A 20,766-nucleotide genomic window follows, 5' to 3' on the forward strand; every position below is an offset into this window, starting at 1 on the left:
ATTATTTAGTCTGGGCTGCCAGGAAGAGAAAGAGAAGTCTCTGCCTACACAGCAGTGTTTGTAACACAGTCACTGCTGCAGTGTTGCCCCTATCTGGCCGCATTCAGTGGAATACAGTTTTCTGCATTCTTCCAGTGTGTGTGTGTGTGTGTGTGTGTGTGTGTGTGTGTATGAATTTATACATAAGAAAATGTAAAATTCACATTATGCTCCAAAGGTTTCAAAAATATTAATCTCACTGAGGGAAAAAAAGTCAAATGCTATGAATGACACTGTTTTCCTAATAAATAATCAAACTTGAATATGAGCTAACAATAAAAATAAAACACTCCCGAAGTTGTCCATACTAACCATACTGTATCAAAACTACCAGTCCCAGGGACAACAATGTTGTAATGAAGGAGTTTCCTTCCCAAACAAGTCCTGCTATGCCAGTATGCAAGGGTTATCTTAGCATATTATCTGGAGGAATCTGCAGCTAAGAGTACTTAATCTTCTTCAGAGAACCTGGCTTCAGTTCCCAGCACCCACATGGCAGCTCACAATTCCAATCCCAGGGGATCCAATGCCATCTTCTGGCCTCTGTGGACCCTGCACAATGTGGTGCACAGATATACAGGCATACAAAACACTCACACACATGGAATAAATAATAACAATTTAAAGCATGTTGTCTGATGACTGCAATCACTCCATAAATGTCTTTTAAAATGTTGATCAGATAAGAACTGGATTAAATGACCCTGAGGTCATTTCTAATCCCAATAATGGAATTTAATAATAGTCTACTTTGTTTCTTAATTTTTTTTAAGGTATGAATTAACACACTCCATTCCCAGAGGGCTGAGCTTTAGGGCAAACTCCATCATTTTTCAATAGGGATCAAGTATTATAAAAATACAGCCAGTCACACATTCCTAGTGGATGTGTTTCTCATTTATATTAAAATTTTAATGCACTTTATGTTTAGTCATAGTTATATCTCAAAATCTGCAAGGGCATGAAATGTGTCTCCTTTCTGCTATTCATTTTTGCAACTGTATGCTGTAATCGTTTAAATTATTTGCTTCTGGTTACAGAGACACCTATTTTCTTAAATTGCCATCTTGGCATTTCTCTGCCAATAAAATACAGCCCACAGACTCATCCATTTTCTCTAAGTGTTACCTGAGAACAGCGTGAAGCCTTCCTTTCGCTTGAAAACTCCTTTGACATAAACAAATATAAAAGGGCTTCCCCGGGAAAGGGTTTATCCAGTGAATCACTTCTTTTTCTCCCTCATGGATAGCAGAGAAGAGAAACTACCCTAGAAAAGCATGGGACATCATCACTCAAATACAAGTTCAACCGTTCAAACTTCTGGAGGCCTTAGGGAGAAGAAAATGGGGCTTCCTGTGGACTGGGAAAATGACTTTACCTGGGCTTCCAGAGCAGAGCCAGTCTGTCCCCGAATTCTGAGAGCAGTTCTATGTAAAAAGTCAGGTGTTTACGTCACCACTACACTCGAGTTGCTTAGATACCCAGCTGCTAATTTATGTTTTTGAATTTCCTACTTTGAAGGGAAAGTAGGGAATTTGATTGGTCCACAGCTTTGACACCTGGCTTGTGTATCATGTTAGTAAGCGCATAGCAGTAGGTGTCAAGTCAAGAAGCTTGCAAAAGTGCATCCATGGGCTCTTGTTTCTCTGGTTTAAAAAGTTTTAAATTGCATTTAATGTGTGAGTCTGTGTGTGTGTGTCGTGTGTGTGTGTATGTGTGTGTGTGTGTGTGTCTGTATAGGTGTGTCTGTCTGTGTGTTTGTCTATGTGTCTCTGTGTGTACACCATGGCACACATATGGAAGTCAGATAACAATTTCTGGTACTCAGTCCTCCCCTTCCACTACCTGGGACCTGAGGCTTGGCAGTGAGGGCTTTCATATCCCACCAACCGCCTTTGATGTTTTACAAGATGCAGAGGAACTGTGCTTACAAAATCAGAGCCAAAACACAACCTGTCCACCGATGCCGTGTGATAAACAGTTAAACATACACATATACATAGAAAACGCATTTCTCATCCAGGGGTGTCTAAGCATGTCTAAGTGTTGCCTCTGCATGGCTGCAGGGCACTATTCTCTCCTTCATCACAGCATTTTATTAATGATTTCCATGGTATTGAATGAATTAGTAATGGAGAAAGTACATCTGTCGCATTTTCCAACACTGTCATAGAGAGGGGTCCTCAATGTGCACACACTAGAGATTGAGATTGACTGGACAGGATACTTAATGTGCACACACTCAGGATTGTGATTGACTGTACAGGATACTCAATGTGTACACACTCAGGATTGAGATTGACTGTACAGGATACTCAATGTGCACACACTCAGGATTGTGATTGACTGTACAGGATATTCAATGTGTACACACTCAGGATTGTGATTGACTGTACAGGATACTCAATGTACACACACTAGAGATTGAGATTGACTGTACAGGATACTCAATGTGCACACACTCAGGATTGTGATCGACTGTACAGGATACTCAATGTGTACACACTCAGGATTGTGATTGACTGTACAGGATACTCAATGTGTACACACTCAGGATTGTGATTGACTGTACAGGATACTCAATGTGCACACACTAGAGATTGAGATTGACTGTACAGGATACTCAATGTGCACACACTAGAGATTGTGATTGACTGTACAGGATACTCAATGTGCACACACTAGAGATTGAGATTTGCTGTACATAGTATGTTAAAAGTTGCACAGGTCAGGAAGTCCATCTGGTTGCTTGCTGTGGTAGATAGCTCAAATTTCTGGTAAGACCACACTGCTATCCATCCACCAAGATGTTTCTTTGTGAAGGAAGGTCAAGGGAACAAAAGTATGTACAAACTGGAAAGGTGGTCAATAGAGCGTATGAGGACTCACTAAAACTCTCAGTCACAGAAACAAGGCTAGAGAGAACCATGGAGAACAAGTACATGCTTTCTCCATCTGTGATCTTAGGGCTTGTCCATCTCTTGGGGGAAGACCCAGGAAATACCAATCTTAACAATCTACAGAATCTGAAACTACTTTCATGTGTGTGTGTGGTGTATGTGCATGCATGTTCTGACATGTATGGATGCACATGTTGCTAGGGTGTACATGCATGTGTGTGCATGTTGCTGGGGTGTACATGCATGTGTGTGCATGTTGCTGGGGTGTACATGCATGTGTGTGCATGTTGCTGGGGTGTACATGCATGTGTGTGCATGTTGCCTAGCAGTTCACATCAGGAGTCTTCCTTGGTTGCTCTCTCCCTTATTCACTGAGGCAGAGTCTCTCAGTTCAGTGCTAAGCTTGCAGTACTGCTGGTCTACCCAGCCAGCTTGCTCTGGGATCCTCTGTCTCGGCCTCCAAAGGCTGCAGTTGGAGGTGGACCACCCTGCTCCTTTGATTATTATGTAGGTTCTGTGGAACCAGCTCTACTTCTCACACTTGCTGCCCCCACAGCAAGCGCCTTAAGGGCTAAGCTGTGTCTGTAGCCTCAGACACTGTTTTTAAACCTTACTTTCCTTCCTGCAGGCCACTTTGTTCTGCCAGAGCAGATGCAATGCTGGCCCTCACCTGTGATGCCCGCCCCCATCTGCTGTCTGCTTTCTCCTTGCTGTGGAGTTTCTGCTCCCACAGTGAACCAACTGCAATGCCCTCACTCCTCTGCAGAGGCCACCCAAAGGTGGACTTTATTCCTGTCAGGGCTTTAGAGAAGTGAAGACTTAGGAACCCCTTCCAGTTTGAGCCAAGAGGGTTCTGCTTCTTCCTTTGGCTTCCTCTTCCAGCTCTGCCCTTCAGCCCACCTCCCTCCCGCTCTCTGAAAATAGCCCCTCATGAGTCACTCGGTACACTGGATCTGTGGTACAGTGGATCTGTGAATAGACCAGAAGGACAGTAATGGTAAAATAAGTTATTTGTAATAGTCTAAGTTTAGACTTAAACAGACATCCCAGGAATAATTGCTGAACTACCTACAACTCCACTTGTTTTAATTTAAGCTCATCTGGAAATTTCCAGGTTATTTCTCTGTGAAAATCTATGAGTTGGAGAAATAAAACCACTCTCACTTAAATGAGCACTCAAACACCGTAGTCAGGTATTTTAGAGCCACAAGCAGCAAATTTGTGATTCAGGTGATCAGGAATGAGCTGTCTTGGTTTTCTCATGTTGGAATTTTTTTTAATTTTATTTCATTTTTAGAGCTTTCTCATTGACACCTATATAACCAGTCCAGTGTTGGCGGCCGTGGGGGTGAGTAAGGTTAAATTTCTTCATTGGCACATGGGACTTTCAGGCAGGTGTTCGAAGTCAGTTTGGCTTCTCACGTGTGGAATTTAGAACAGGCTGATGAGTTGCCACTTTCGGGATCGGCCACCACTCTGTGGCCAAAATGTTCAAGAAACAGAACAAGCATATTGAATGCCATGCGTGTTCTACAATTAACAGTGCAATCCACTCACATCCATGCACAGACACACTACCTGATGAGTCAGAAGTTCAGGGCATGCATTTATTTATTGCTGGTCCAGAGAACCCAAGTTGGGTTCCTAGTACTCAATGCCAGATGGCCTGTAACTCTAGTTCTAGGAGATTCAATACCTTCTTATGGTCTCCACGGGCACACATGCGCACGTACACACCCCCCCTCCCACACACACATGCTTGAAACTTGAATTGGAATGGCCTGAGAACAAAGAAATTATTAGTGAAATCACCATAAGTAATAAGTAATAACATCAATGTGAAAAACAGGATTTAAACACACACACACACACACACACACACTTGAAACCCCTCGTCAGCTCAAGAAAATTTGTTTCTGTGAATGACAAGTCAGAGTGATCACAGAGCAGTCATGAAGACTCTGGTCAACTCACGTCCAAGACAGAGGGGAGGTTGAGAAGGCTGGACGCACACATGGTACCATCCCTGGAACCCCCCCCCTTCTCTGATGGTTCTCCTTCACCCAGCATCTCATTGCTACCTTCAAGGTTAGACTCACGGAGCCCAGAGGGTCTCAAAGTCACTCAAGACTTCCTAACTGACAATGCAAACAGTCTCAGTCTTCTAGAAAAGCTTTCCATGGCATTGAGCTTGGGACCACCCTTCACCCCACACTGGCATTTTATGACTTTTTTAAAAGATAGCTGTTTCGAGAGAATTTTACAATAAACACCCATCTGCCCGTGGACTCAATTCTAAATATGCATTCTAATATTTTATTGGCTATTCCTAACTATTCTTCTATTCAGTTTCTAAAGAGATGATTCTATCAACTCAACTTTTTAAATGTTACTCAAAATTAAGTCATAACACTGTGCAGTTCCTCCTGAATGTGTTTTCGTGCTCAACATGAATTGCAGAATCTACTCCCAGGAGTGAGCTCTTTCCACCCCTTGCTTAGTTCTGCCCCACACTCAACGAACTCATAATTGGCATGCCATGCCCTACTAAAGCAGCAGTTTCTCAATCTGTGGGTCGCAAGCCCTTGTGCCCAACCGACCTTATTAAAGGGGTCACATATCAGACATCCTGTATATCAGATATTTACATGAATGATTCATAACAGTAGCAAATGAAGTATCAACAAAATAATTTTATGATATGGAGTCACCAAAACATGAGGGAACTATATTAAAGGGCTGCAGCATTAGGAAAGTTGAGAACCACTGTCCAAGAGCCAAGGGCGCTTGCTGGTCTCTGACATATTCATGCACCCTGGCAAGCGACAGCACTTCCATTTCCCACGTCTAGACACAATTTGTTCTTTTGAAGAGTTGTTCTTTCTCCTTCCGCATTCACTGCTAACACCATTAATACAATATACTCATGAGAAAATGCTCAAATGTTCTGCAGTTTCTGTCCATTCCGTCATTACGGGTAGCCTTCCTCATGGGTTTATAATCTCTACAGACAAAACATTGAGCAAATCTCTCCCCACCAGCCTTACCCATCCTCAGCCCTGCACCATCCTCAAGATCCCTCAACAGCCACCTAAGTGGCTACGAATCCACATGCCACCAATGAGGACTGGATTTCCAAAGTCAAATCAGAGACGAGGAGCAAAGCCAGACTTCCGCCAGCCTATCGGTTCCTTTACACGGGATTCTATCCCGAGAGCTGTGTGGAACCATGATGGCAGCCTGTTTCCTGGACTTTTGGACCTTTTAAAGGGCAGCCGAGAAGAACTGAGCTGTGTGTCAGTGTGAAACGCATGCAGACTAGCTTATTAGCCAGTTTTGTTGTGATTGCACACCGCGTTTTACTGTACACGTATTGTTTTTAATTATGGTATTGTTAAAATTCTTCTCACCTCCTTATCCATGCCATTTAAATGTGAGCGCTGGATAGAATGTTTGACGTGCAGGGATTGTTTCCATTACATTGCTTTAAAAATTATTTTAATGATGCAGCAATCGTGCCTATTTATAAAATATAATGTGATAATCCAATACATTATACAACTTGGGCTAACCAAATAGTATAATTAGCATTTCCATCTCCCTAAGGGTTCCCATTCCTTTGTGTTAGGGATGTTTGGATTACGTGTCTGCTTTCCTGTTAGTTAGAACAGGCCTAAAATAAAGCCCAAACACTTTAAAAAAATGTCACCTGCTGATCCTCAAAAAATCTTTGCCCAACCTTCATTCCCGATTTGGCACCTCTTCACCCACACAGGCAGGATGGCAAACTCATCCACACTGGGAAGTTGTTGCTCAGATTGTAAGTCTGGTGGTAATGAGCCAGACTTCCTTCACCATGTCCCCAATTACTGGTACACAAATACCCAACATGCAAAAGGAGAAGCACCGTAAACCAAACACAGTCAAGTTCAAAGTCTAGGAAACATCAAAATGGATGCTCAAGCTTCAAAAAATAAAGAAATAAGCGACGCCTACTTTGGTGTTTGTGTGTCCAAAAACAGAATGTTTGTAGCTGGGCCAATAATTGCATTTCCACAAAATGGCCTCATCTGGAACCGCTCTGCACATTTCAAGTTCCAATGGGCTACAGCCATGCTGTGCCAAGGCAGGATGCTAGAGCACCCCGCACCACAGCAGGGGTGCTGCGGCTTCGGATTGGGATCAGGACGGAGCTGAACAACCTGCACTGTGCACCCATCCTGTGTCTCCCAAATGTCCCTGGTCGGTGATCTGCTGAGAGTAGCAAGAGGTAAGGGAAGACCTCACCTTAACCCCGAAGTCTGCAAGCTATAGGTAGTGCCAGACTGTCAGGGACAGCTAAGGTGCTAACAGCTGGGCTGGGCATCCGGGACCACATTGCAAGGTCCATAGGCCTGAAGTATGAGCTGTCTGGCCCTTCCCAGTAAAACAAAGCAAAATCTTCTGAGTCTTGATCTAGTTGGGGGGAGGCAGGGGTGGTCATTATTTTTTTTATTATGAAGTAGTGTGCAGATTCCCAAGCCCTAGGCTCTTTTGCATATCTCTTCAGCTGTATTTCCCATTTTACTAGCTGGTTGTTTTCCAACTTTCTCTTAGGTCACCACGCACCGTAACAGACATATTTCACATCCAAAGCTTTTGCATGCACTGCCTTAAATAGCAAATGACAAAGATGAAATTTGTCCAAGGGATAGGGTTCTTCCTGAAATGTAGGATCCACTCAAACTTCCTCCGCTACACTCCATTATAGTTATATCAGCGCTGGCTTTAAAGGTTGGTTTTATTACACACTCGTGAGAGTCCCATGCCATGTCACCCACCACCTTTCCTTTGATCTCTCTCTGGTCCTCAGTGCCCATCAGTCTGTGGGGTGACCTCAGCCTCCTCAGGTCGGGTGGCTCCACCCATGCTGATTCGCTTCCATTTGCCCATGGATTTCCAGCAGGTACGCTCCCTCCCAGAACACTCAGGCGTGAGTATCCCTGTGTTCTTCTGACGTGTCTAAAGACATGGAAATAACGAGCCTGCTTCTCTTCATGCCAAGATCAGCAGGAGCAGAGAAATAATTTCTTCAACACTTGCTTTCTTTCTGCCACTCATGGCCACGGGGCAAACACACCTGAAAATCCCAAGAATTTTCATCGCAAGCATTAGGTCCCTATGACCTCCCCTCATACAAATATAAAACAGATCCAATTTGTTTTCTTTCCATCGTTAAACCCTCCCAGGGCATTCTAAGGGAACCTCTGGCTTCAGGAAAAGCCTTTTAAACAGATACTGTTGCAATCCCAAGGCCTCCTACACCAAGAAGAAAGAGCAAGGCCCCATTAGGAAGAAAAACAAACCAACTTTATTTCTTAAAGAAAAAAAGAAGCAAACCCACATTTGGCGATGAAAGAAACTACAAGAATAATGAGAGTTCATCATAAAATTTTTTGAAAAGAAAAAAAAATAATCACGAGTTTTTGTTTACTTAAGGTCAGAGTTTGTGACATGAAATCACAGCACTATGGGACTATTTCCCTCCCTTTCCCAGAACTTTTCAAAACCTAAGGTAGGACAAACATGGCTTCAGTTAAGCAAGGAAATGCTGGGATATCTCTCTCTCTCTCTCTCTCTCTCTCTCTCTCTCTCTCTCTCTCTGTGTGTGTGTGTGTGTGTGTGTGTGTGTGTGTGTGTGTATTAGGTTTAATCCATACTGAGACTCTTCAAGGACTTATGACAATAAGACACATTATTTTTGAGTTTGTCATTCACCTCACTCTGGTCACTTTGATACTTCCTAGTGAGAAAAGAAATCTAACCCAAGAAAGAATGCTAAAAACGGCAAAGGAATTTTATTCCCACAATTTGATTGATTGCTTCCTATTCTGAACACTCAAGAGATTAAAAAACAAAACAAAATGAAGCCTTCCCTGGCTAGACTTGGGTTTCTCCAGCTAGTCTTTCACAAGCAGGCAACACCAGAAAACACAAATGAGTGACAAGGATCCAAGAGCCAGAGGGGGCCCAGACCAGCTTTTGTCAAAAACGGCTGAGGAAAGCGTCTAAAATCAGGTAGATGAAGAGTAAGCAGATTCAATCTGAGCTAAGGCTTTAATGAATCAGTTCTTGCATAACAGAAGGTTATACTTCACCTGGTCCCAGACCAGTAAGATTTCTGTCCTGTTCCATGTACGCCCCAAACTAAATATAGGTAACCTAGAGGGGGTATAGTTGTCAAAAGCCAGGGCATATGTGGCTATGGCCTGGGCACTGGGGACAGGTTCTCTGCTCATGATGGCCAGGAGGCTACAATCATGATAACAGAAGAATGCTAGGTTATGGTGGACTATGCTCTGACTTGGGATACTAACTAAGGCATCTTAAGACTAAAGAGGAAAAAATGTCAATCCAAAGGTTAGTGAGACAAACACTTTAGCAGAGAGAGACTTGGCAGCATACAGGGAGAAGGCCTCTCTTCACACTGCAAAGGAGACCTCAGGGCCACTGGTGACTCCAGACACTGAGCACAGTAACCGCCCCACCTAGGCCCTAGTGTAGGAATGCAAGAATCTTTCCCACCATAGTCCTGGCAGGGCTTTGGATTCTGTGTGCAGCCACCCAGAAGCCATGCGCTTGGCTCACTCAAGAGGCTGTTTGGTGGTTATTGTTCTATTTTAGTGGATATGGAAAGAGCCCATAGCTGGTTCAATCTTATCAATATACTCAATCGGATCAGTTGTCCAATTTTATAACTAATCAGAATCAAATAGTGCAGACCAGTTTTATAACTAATAGGTCCTTGATCAAATCGAACCAAAACTGCATGGCTACTTTCTGTAGCCAGGATCTCTGGGACCCTGATGGCTGAAGAGTTAGGCAGGGGCTACATGCGGCTGTTTCTGTCAGAGAGCATCCTAGAATGCCAAGGAGGTGGAACACACAGAAGGCCTAGATGTGGGACAACCTGGGGTCACATAAGTCTATCATTTCGGGGTAAGTTACTTCCCTTTTCCAAACCTGGGTGTTTTTAAATATAGGCTGCAGGAAATATCAAGAAAGACTTTAAATATTGGTCCTACTAAGATCAAACAGACTACCATTCACCTCATTCAGCATACAGTAAGAGCTCAACACAACCGGTTTCGGCCACTTTACACCTAGAGTGATGGGTTTTGGCAAATACGCGTTACAAGGTTTCCATGTTTTGTTTGCTGTTTTTTTTTAAAAAAAAAGAATAGTTTTAAAGAACACATTTTACCTCCACTACAATGGGGAGAACGCCAAAAGTAGAGAATGCATTAAATCACCAAAATTAATTTTATCTGCACAAGCATCCATGTCCATCTCTTGCACAAGAGATGCCTAAAGCAGATACACTAAAGACAGTACCATCAACCCAATCAAACAAAACACCGCTGACTTCCTGGGAGCTCTGAAAGAGCAGGTGTAGCTTTGTTTTTATTAAGAAAAAAAAAGTGATGTGGATTTTTTATAGTCCATTATAAATAGTTTTAGAATTATTAAATACATATGTTATTTTTACACTTGTTATAAATATCACAGGGGAAATGTTTGGAGGGAGATTTTCATCACTCTGTTAAATGAGAGGCCCAGCTCTGCAACTGTGTGGTTAAAAACAGCACCCAAGTGACAGCCTGCCACCTAGACAGGGACTTCAAGTCTGATGATGCTGTCAGAGAAGAGGGCCGCCAGCAAAGTAAGCCACTCCGCTATCGGACGCTTCATTCTATTGGTTCTCCTGCACTCCGCCATGGGGCCTTCTCTCCGCCTCTTCCATGTTGTCACCACTGCCCACATCCGTACCCCATCCCCAGCATCCCCAGCTCGGAGGCCTACTCTTCCTGTGTTTGTAATTGAAAAAGAAAACATTAGGGATCTGTTGAGATGGCTCAGCAGTGAAGAGCACTTGTTGCTCTTGCAGAGAAATTGGGTTTGGTTCCCCGCATCCACATGGTGATTAACAACTCTCTGTAACTCCAGTTCCAGGTGATCCAGCACCCTCTTCTGGGCTCTGCAGGCACCAGGCACACACATGGTACACAGATGTATGCACAGGCAAAACACCCATACACCATACACTTAATACACATACAAAACACCATAACCATAAATAAACCTTTTTTAAAAATAGTTTTTAAAAAGCCCCGTGTTTCATTTGTCTGATTCCCACTTTGGCTTTTCCCGTTTTTCAAGCCCAGTCACTTGTGCAAAGGTTCTCGGTCCACAGAGGGAGTTTCAGGGTGGGGGGGTTCATCCCTGCTTCACTTGGCTTTTGCCGTCTAGAAGCGAAAGACAGGACAGACACTGTCTCTGTGGATGAGCCAGAGGGAGTGTTGTTCTGAAACAAGCCTCGGGGGCAGGGTGTCATCCTGTCTGGAAGCAACAGGTGCTGAGAGGAGGGGAAGCAGCCAGCCCACACAGGCCCTCCAAAGTAAGGAGCAGGGACACACAGAATGTCTGTAGTGTGCTTCAGAACAAGCGGCCTTCGCTGTCCCCTAAGCTCTTCTTGACTTCTCTGTTGGCTTCGTGGGGAGCTTGGGGATAATTTTAGATATTTGAACCACACAAAATAGCACAAAGATAAACTTTGCCCTCTGGGAGATGGGTATCATTTACAGATACAGGCCAAGTATAACACACTGTTAAAAACCAAGACGTTCATCTCGGTCACCTAGACTGGGTGTGGCAACACAAGCCTATATAATCCCAGCATGTGGGAGGCTGAGGCAGTCAGCCTGGGCTACACGCAGAGATGTCATCTCCAAACAAAGCACACTAACATCAGAAAGTACCCTTCCTTCTATTCACTCTGGAATTCTTCCAAGAACCCCAGAGTGCCGGAAAACCATAGTCCTCAACGCAAGCAATTTATATGTGCGCACACACAAAGGTAATGGCCTTTACCTCTCTGCTAAGCACGTATGTGCTATGGCTGCAGCTTCTACAGTTTGGAGCATGCCAGTAAAACTTGTACAGCTTTCTCTTTCCTTCAAAATCCTGCAGACAAAAGACTCATTTTTGTCACAGACCTCAGTAAGTCAGCATTCAATAGAACTTCTCTTTCTTGACTGAGATTTGGACTTTTCACTTAAGGGAAGCACTTCGTGCCTTTTCTTCCTCAAGTTCAAGCTGCCAGCATCTCTACTCCTGCACTTGTCTCACTGTTAAGTGAAATAAGGATTAGTTGCGTTGGAAGCATAGGGGTACTTGGAGCGTGGAGCTGAGATGGCTGCCAAGTGGGTAACAGATAGGTGCTCTATACAGTGCGAATGCACAGGACGCAGGGGTGACTCACACACTAAGTGGAACAGCATAAGATCTCATCCTGCTATCCAGAAAGGCACCAAATTGAAGATGCCCAAATTCTTTGTTTCTGGAATTCTCCACTAAGATTTTCAGTCTGTGATTGGCCACTGGAAAGAGAAACCCAAGCTACTATCTAATGCCTTTCGCTCAATGAACCACATCATGCACTTGCCTAGTTTATTTTCAATTCACTTGTTTTTCTGTTCTAGCCTGAACCAATGTCTTGTAGAGGGCTGCTCAATTTGGGTTTTCTTGGGACTGTCATATTTACATGGGTTCTGGACCCAGAGGAAAATATCCCACAGATGAAAGTTATGTTCAATGAATAACATCAGGGCAATAAACGAGACCTCAGCAGAAGGCAGTGCTGCCCTCAGCCACTGCGTTACTTGATTGAGGTCACTTCTTCCAGTTTCCCAGTTATAATGTCCCTATCCCTCCCCTTCCCGTGGTTTTACCCTGACTCCATCTGTCCTTGGGCACGGGAATGCATCTTTGACTTCTGTCCCAGGAGTTACCCTGCATCTGGAGCGCACACAGCAGGAACTCCAAGGGTTAAGCCAGCTTCTGTATGCCTCTTGTTTCCTTAAGAACCGCAGGACCCTCCTCCAGAGCCTGCGCCACACAAAGTCATCTGGAAGCATTTCCATCTGAAGCCAGCTCTCAGAAACAGAGGCAAAACGCACTAACAAAAGTAATCTGGGGCATATGGCATTCCTTCCCCTACACATTTCTAATATAAATCCTCTAATCATTTGTATCTTGCTTTTCGGGTTTATTGTCAAGTCAAGTCTCTTTTATTTCTCTCCAAAGAATAAACTGCCTGACACAAAGAAGGGAACTGCCCCTACCTTAAAGAGGCAAAACGCAACAGCTGGGCTAGGCGCATGGTACCTGTTATGTAAGTGTCACATACTTCGTTATTCTCTGTCCCTCTCTCCCTCTCTCCCAGTCCCTTTCTCCCTCTCCTCCCTTTCCGTCTCTTCCCCTCTCTGTCTCTCTCCCTCCTCCCTCCTTCTCCCCCTCCTCCTTTCCCACTCTTCCCTTCTCCCACTTTCCTCCTCTCCCACTTTCCCTCCCAATCCACTGCTCAATTTTCTCTTCTAGAAGGCTACAAACACAACCTGAGCAAGCACCTCTGAGCTCTGGCAAGGTTTACTAACTGCTCATTTCACCACTAGATGGCGCTACACCACACATTCAAAGGAGACTGTTCTCAAGCCAGAAGGAATTTTGTTTATATCCGTTCAAAGAATCTCTCTTGCATTCCTAACGGCAAGTACTTAACTGCATTATTAACAAACACCCCCCCCCTTTCCTGCCACACATCTGCTGTTATCTGACAACTCCCGAGACTGCTTAAAACTCTACTCTGTGGTACAGAACTCAAGTGACCCAAGGACTTGCGTTCCGGTACCTGAGAAATGCCAACCAGACAAGGATGGTATCATTGGAAGCAGGAATTAGGAGAGAACCGAGCCCTGGCTCAGTTCCTACAGCTTGACTTCACATATGTTTTCTTACTAGTTGTAGTCATATACCCCACAGAGATTTTTAAAGTGTATCGAATTAGCACGCATCCTGAAGTGTTGAGCATCTGATCAAGGTGAAGGGCAGAGGGCAAGTGTTGTTTCCGTGCCATTTCCTCCCTTTGTGCATAGAAGAGAGCCACGTATCTGGTGAGAAACTTTACTTCCACAGTTTTAACTCAATTACTTAAGGATAACAAGACTTCTCTGACTTCAGGGTTTAATTCTGTTGGGAAAAACAGACCAAGAGACTACCCTATACTATCGAGTTTTGGAATCTGGTTTTTGGATGGCGTGCCTCGGAGGGAGCTAGGCTACTTTCAAACTTGTGATCTTTCCAAGTCAGCCTCCAGAGTCCTGGGGTTACAAGGTGGGGCACTGTGCCTGGCAAAACCAGTTCTCTTTATAGACCCATACCTCTATTAAGTGGGGGTGGAAGGTATTTCCTCCTCGGGAAAAGAGCTACCTATCCAGGGTTCCTGCCTGGACCCAGCAATAGCATTGCTGGTGACTACAGTTTGCAGTTGCTCAATGTGTCCCTGGGAGAGATGACCGGTTCTTACGGCTGTTTACATCAAGGAGGTTTGTTTGCTCTGTGACCAGCATTCTTCATGATGTGAACATCTGGCCTATGTAAGGTTAGCCTCTGCTGTCATTAATTGCACAGGCCCACTTTCTTCCCATGACCCGTCTGAAATACAGACTTGGCACTTATTCCTCCCGAGCCAATCGACCGGTTTATTTATATGAGACAAATATTTGGGCCAGAGTTGTTTTCTTTTAAGGGAAGGTGGGGCAGGAGATCACAACACTGTGGGGGACTTCCACCCAGAGATTATCTTTGCTTTCTCACATGAAGTAAAGCAGCAAACAGTACCCTCAGATTACAAGGGGAGGCATCCAGGAGGAAGTGCAGACTCAAGGTATGTCAGCTCCAGGATAATCGGAGCCTCTTCTGTACCTGGCACATCTAAGTCATTCCCTAAACATTTAGTGAGTAATTTAATTAATCATACAGATTTTATCCCTTCCCCATCTATTACATATATCCTTCTAGGCACATATACATGCACACCACACACACACACACACACACACATGCATGCATGCACACGTACATACTCCGCACACGCACACACGGCTGATTCAATTATCAGTGACATCTCCAGGAAAAGAACGCAGAATTCGAACAAAGACAGCAGGTGGGAAGTATATTCATGGAAGAAATAGCTCCATTTTTCTCCACAGATATGAACCCCCTGGACTCAGAGTTCTCCCCAGCCCGTGTTCTTTGCTTACTCAAGGACACAGTCTCTGGACTTCAATCCTTATGACCTTGCATGGGTGGCCAGGATCTGCACCTCCTTTGGCTTAAATTTCAGACTCTTTGTGCAGAAGGGGATGGTGGTGCAGGGGGTGGGAATGGTTCCTGGAGGTCCTCTGCAGCTGCTCCCAGCTGCCACAAAATGCAGAGTTCTCCCGGAAGCCGGAAGTTGCTCTGCTAAGTTGACTCTCTAGTGGCCTTGAAAAATAAAGCCATGATCATGAAAGGTTAAAACTTTCACATTTTGATGAAGTCAGGAGAACGCTAACTCCAAAACTCCAAGCTGAGTAATCGTCTATCTTTACTGTATGCTATAATGTGATAGTCTTTTCTGCTTAAATGGTCTCGACTTGCTAATGAAGGGAATTAAAACATGGGACGTGCTAGCACCAAAGACAGCATAAAGAATGCTTCCTATTATGGCCCAAATAAAGATATAGGGTGTTAGGGGAGCCACATATAAACATGTGTGTTTTTGTGAATGTGTGGATGGATAAATAGATACAGAACAGACAGATGCATAGCAGGCCCTCTGTATCTACAGGTTGTACTTCCAGAGACTCAGCCAACTGTGTATGAAAACATACAGAAAACATTACATCTGTGTTGAACATGTCCTGACTTTTTTTCTGTTATTGTTCCCTAGACATTACTGTAGCGACTCTGTACATAAAACTTGCATTGTATCACGCATTATACATAATGTACACATGATTTAAAGTGCAGAGGAGGATGTTTTAAGTTATGTGCAAATACGGTACCATTCGTAGGAAGAACTTGAGCGTCTGAAAAGTTTGACGCTTACCAGGGGATGGGACCAATGCCCCACAGACACCAAAGGAGGAGTGTATATACGCATGAATATGTACATGTATGGTTTATTTAAATAATTTACAGATATACGTCCTTTGTCCCCATAGGGAAAATGGAATCCACTTTCTCGGCAGATGTAATAAACAAGCGGGGACGAGACTCCTCTCATTCAGTTCAAAGTTCACCTGCCCTTGAACTGCAACAGCGGCCACTGGTTTTGACTCCCAGTAAAGATCTCTGCATTTTGGAGAGTGGAGTTATTTCCACGCGCCTTTATGATCATAGCACTCGTGCAATGGAAACAGATACAGTTCGCTTTGAACGGCCGCTGTCACGTGGCATGCAAGCCGCAGACATTTGTTGCACTGATAGCATGTCTGCTAAATTAAGTCGTGAGGAATGCTTTTCAAACCCAACAGGGTGGAGTTTCATACCCAGAATCCTCCACTGGAGTGTCCTGCGTTGTTAGGAACAAGCCTCCACACACACAAAAAAACATTGCCAGGAGACTTGTTGAGACAGCAAAGGCTTTAAATCAATAAGAAGAACCTCCTGTTTAGATGTTGAATAACACATTCATTTGCATTTTACTAGCAAAGATGGACTTACACTCTATGCTGGAAACACAGCTTATGTTTTATATTCTTCTCAGTGATGAAAATATATAGAAACATCTCATCAACAAGAGTTTCTAAGTCTCAAACTCCTTTTCCGAGAGATTTCTTCAAACTTCCTAAGAGCAAGTTTTCTCCCTTCATGAGGACAGTAGGGGGCACTGCCACAGCAAACTGTTAACAAACATTTGAGAGAGAGAGAGAGAGAGAGAGAGAGAGAGAGAGAGAGAGAGGATAAAAAGAAAGAAGAAACAAAAAGAGAAAGGAAAGGAAGGATAGAAGGAAGAGAGAAAGAAAGGATGAAAGGAAAAGAAAAAAAGAAGGAAGGAAGGAAGGAAAGAAAGAAGAAAGCGAGGGAAGAAAAAAAGAAACAGAGCCTAGACATCTTTTTTTATTTTCCCCATGACAATAAGCATCTAAAAATAAATATATATTACCCATATTTTTCTCTTCCTTAATTTTCTTCTCTTTAATTTTTAATAGAAAGTTTTTGTTTTGTTTTGTTTTTTCCTCTGCGTGTGTATATGTGTCTGTTTGTGTAGTGTGTCCATGTCTGTGTGTCTGTGAACCTGTGTGCCTGTGTGTGTGTGTGTGTGTGTGTGTGGTCTTAAATATGTGGTAGAAATTCTCTATTGCAGGTTTGGGGCAATTTAGAAAGGTCTACTCAGATCCTTGTTCTATATATTAGGTAGATATAAGTAGTCAAAATGCACAGAAACTTCCAGTTATTCTGTGTGGGATTTTCTCATACAGAGAGTTAAGTCTTCAGTCTTTCTCACGAACATCAAACTCCAAGTTCAGAGTCAAGAAGAAAAAGAACTGGGGGAGAAATTTCATTAAATAATCCCATAATCCAGGCTCCACAGGTTGTTGCTTTTTTTTTAAATGAGTTTTTCATTTTACTCGGTGAGCTTAAATTTATGCATTCAATAAAAAAAAACACTCACCGTGAATGTTAAAACAAAGACATTGTTCCGACACTTGGAAAATTAAATTCACCAAACCATGAAGTCTACTGTGCAGTTATTTTTGTAACCGCCATAAATTGCCTTTTAGAACTCCTCTGCCGGGGGTAAACAACCCGAGGAGATCTCCTTCACAGCTTACCACCAGTTTCCAAAGGCCAGGGCAGCCTCAAAGTTTATGACTTTTGCTTTTCATTCTTTCCCTACTCTTTTTTTTTTTTTTTAAAGTAGTTGTGTTTTTAGTTACCTTGAAACCTTCCTGCTTTTACACGATTTCAGAAAGTTCCACAGAAAATCAGATCCAGGTCTGTGGATATACTGTGCCCTCAAATATACGGTGCTGGAATAAGAAGAAACAATCCTACCTTGTGGAAATAAAGTTTATAGAGCAAAACGAAAATAAAGGAGGTCAGTACTAAATATTTCACTGTATTTAATAGGACCTCAGAGCCTGCGGCTGGCCTAGAAATCTCAGACTGATGGCTTGAAACGCGTCCCCCCCTCCCAGCACTGTACGAGGCCCAATTCAATTCGAGAGGCTATAGATAAGAGCTTTAGGGTGTTTAGCCATTCCTTTCCCGTGTCCTTGAGGAATAGCACAGAACGGCCTTTGTGTTCAGAAGAAGGACCTGTTGTCCAGATTCAACAGGTCAGTTTTTAAGAACTTCCAGAGGGTACAAGGTAAATGACGGAAGCGTGGGCAGGGGGAGGTTTTTAAGTGGCTGATGGTTTTAAATGATATATATTCACTATCAGGGAAGGCTGATTGTTTTTCTTTCCAGTGAATGGAAAGCTGCTGTTTTTAGAAGTGTTTAATGTTTGAATCTGATTTTTTTTTAGGACTAAACTATAAATTCAGCTCCTGAAATCGATCTGAACGTGTTCTTGACCCTACACGCAAATACACTCGTCACATCATGCCCGTCTCTGTTTTATGAATGGTTCCTTCGCTGTACCTCAATTGTGTCATAACTTTTCTAATATTGTTTCAGTTATAATGAGAATGAATGTTTTATGAACAGGCTGAACTTTATAAAATGGGAAAATTCTAACCATATGATTTTTCCTTGAACTTGGAGGGCGGGGGTGGGGATGATGAGTATTTTTTTTTTTTTCACCGCAAACTCAATCCAGGCCACACTAGAGTTTATTAGAGTTTGGCTAACTCTTACAGGTGATCTGGATTTGACAATGGCGAATAAGCTTACCTTGCTTTCTCCACGATTCTTTTTATATCTATATATAAACTTCTTTTCCCTTTTAAATTAGCTATCTTATTTGTAAAGATAATTGTTCGGAGCTCTTTGGAAAAGTTTCTGTCAGGACAATGGTATTACCAAGGAAATGTTCTTTAAAAACTCAACGACTGGTTGCTGGCACTTGCTGGGACATAGATTATCCGAACTACATGGACTCCCGGCACTTGACACTTTTACTAAGTCTCTATATGACTTACCACTTTGGACAACTATCTGGCAAAGGGTCAAGGCAAATAAATAACGGGGCAAATACCGTGTTAACCACAGGGAATTACCCTCAAAGATAAAGGAACAGAAAGAGGCTTCCTTTAGTGGGATAACCCAGTAATGACGAACAGGTTTCTGACTTTAAAGCAAACCCTCTCGAGTCTTTCTTTTTCTTTTCCTTCATCTGAATACAAGGGCTACTTCAAGGGGCAGGCTGTTTGCAGGGAAAGGGATTCCTGAGGATTAAAATGAAGACAACCCCCTTTCCTCTCTCTATCTGCCCTTCTCAAAGGAGAAGGGCGGAATGAGAGCCCTGTAGGGGATAGCTACTTCTTCCCCTTTGCCGCTCCTCCCAAGCCTCCCTCTCTGCCCTTCTGCTCAGCCTGCTCTCAGAAATACCCATGGGTGTTCCCCGCGCTCACCGGTACCAGGCGAGGCCCTTGTGGTAGCTGCGGTCGAAGAAGTGAGGCTCGGCGCCCACTGCGCGCACGTCGGGGTGCACGCGCAGAAACTCCAGCAGCGCCCTCGTGCCTCCCTTCTTCACGCCGATGATGATGGCCTGCGGCAGCTGCTTGCTACCCTCGTCCAGGAGTAGGGCCAGGGTCCCGGACTGGGCCTCCGCCACGCTGCTTCCCGCCCCGGAGCCTCCTGGAGCCGCAGTCAGCCCAGGGCTCTGCTCATCCTGGTCGCCGCTGTCTTCTCGCCCGGGCCGCCCGCGTCTCCGCCTTTGCCGCAGCTGCAGGAGGCGCTTCCTTTGCGCCCCCGCCGGCCACGCCGCCAGCTCCCTCGGTCCTGCAGAGACGCCGCTCCTCGGGACCCCCGCGACGGGGCCTGACCCGGGCTGGCAGCGCTCGGCCAGGCAGTAGAAGACGTAGAGGGAAGTGAGTAGCGAGCAGAGCATCAGCAAGAACTTCCTGAAGATGCTGCGCGACAATGGCTCAGCCGGGCCTGGCTGGGCACCAGCGGGGCCCGAGGGGGCCATCCTAGCCGCAGGCGACTGACGACGGGCGGGCCATGCTAGGCCGGGACTGCACCAGGAGCCCTGCCATCCCGCTCGCTGCCCTGAGGCCACATCGCCCGAGCGCCCCTGCCTGCGGGAGAGGTGCCCCGCGGAGCGGCGGCCAGAGTTGGAGCGGGGACCAGAAGCCGCCTGCGAGCCCTTCTCGGGGTCCCGGGCTCCGGACGAAGGGGCAGGAAGGGGTTCGGGGCCGTGCTTAAGAAACCATCGTCTCGGGTCTGAAATGTGCTCGTGTCCTGAGCCTAGTTGGGCAGAGCTCGGCGCCCCGGGTCCCCGAGAGTCGCCGGACAACGCAGTCTCTGCGGCGGGCGGCGGTGGCGTAGGCGCTGGGCTCAGCAGGGTTCCTGAGCGGCCACTCGGTGCGGATCTCGGCTCAGCGACCCTGCATTCTTGGCTCGGTCCCGGTGGAGGGGACGCGGGACTCCCGGTCCGCAGAGCTGTGTGCGCTCCGGACAAAGCGAGTGACCCTTTTCCCAGCCGCTGGCTGCTCGCTTTCCTGGCCCTCCCAGGAGCGCGCTCAGAGTCCTGGCTCAGATGGTCTCAGCACGGAGCCAGGTCCCCCTTAGCCCTTCGATCTGAGTAGAACTCGAACCTTCTGGCCTCTTGGGGCTTTCCGGAAGTCTACCCACTCCTCTGGGACTCCAGCTGGGAGCCTCCTGGAGTGGACCCTCTGCTCGGGACCTGTCAGTGGTCGCTGCCACTGTGCTCCTAGACGCTCCCTGCAGCCTCCTTGGCCGCTACCGCCACACGTGGAAGGCGAAGGACAGCAAAGTTGGTGGTGACGTC

At 45.1% G+C, this 20,766-nt stretch overlaps 1 protein-coding gene across 1 annotated transcript in view; it reads right to left on the reverse strand.

Moving 5' to 3' along the window:
- Hs3st3a1 (heparan sulfate-glucosamine 3-sulfotransferase 3A1) overlaps positions 1-20,374 on the reverse strand; it is a 92,828-nt gene extending 72,454 nt beyond the window's left edge. The window contains exon 1 of the mRNA XM_041665467.1: positions 19,385-20,374. Coding sequence (XP_041521401.1) covers positions 19,385-19,944 — 560 coding nt within the window. The 5' untranslated portion in view covers positions 19,945-20,374. The remainder of the gene's footprint in view (positions 1-19,384) is intronic.
- Positions 20,375-20,766: the final 392 nt, after the last annotated feature.

This window comes from Microtus oregoni, unplaced genomic scaffold (assembly GCF_018167655.1).
Source record: "Microtus oregoni isolate MIOR12 unplaced genomic scaffold, Mior012 000015F_ref0000493, whole genome shotgun sequence".
Taxonomy (NCBI): domain Eukaryota; kingdom Metazoa; phylum Chordata; class Mammalia; order Rodentia; family Cricetidae; genus Microtus; species Microtus oregoni.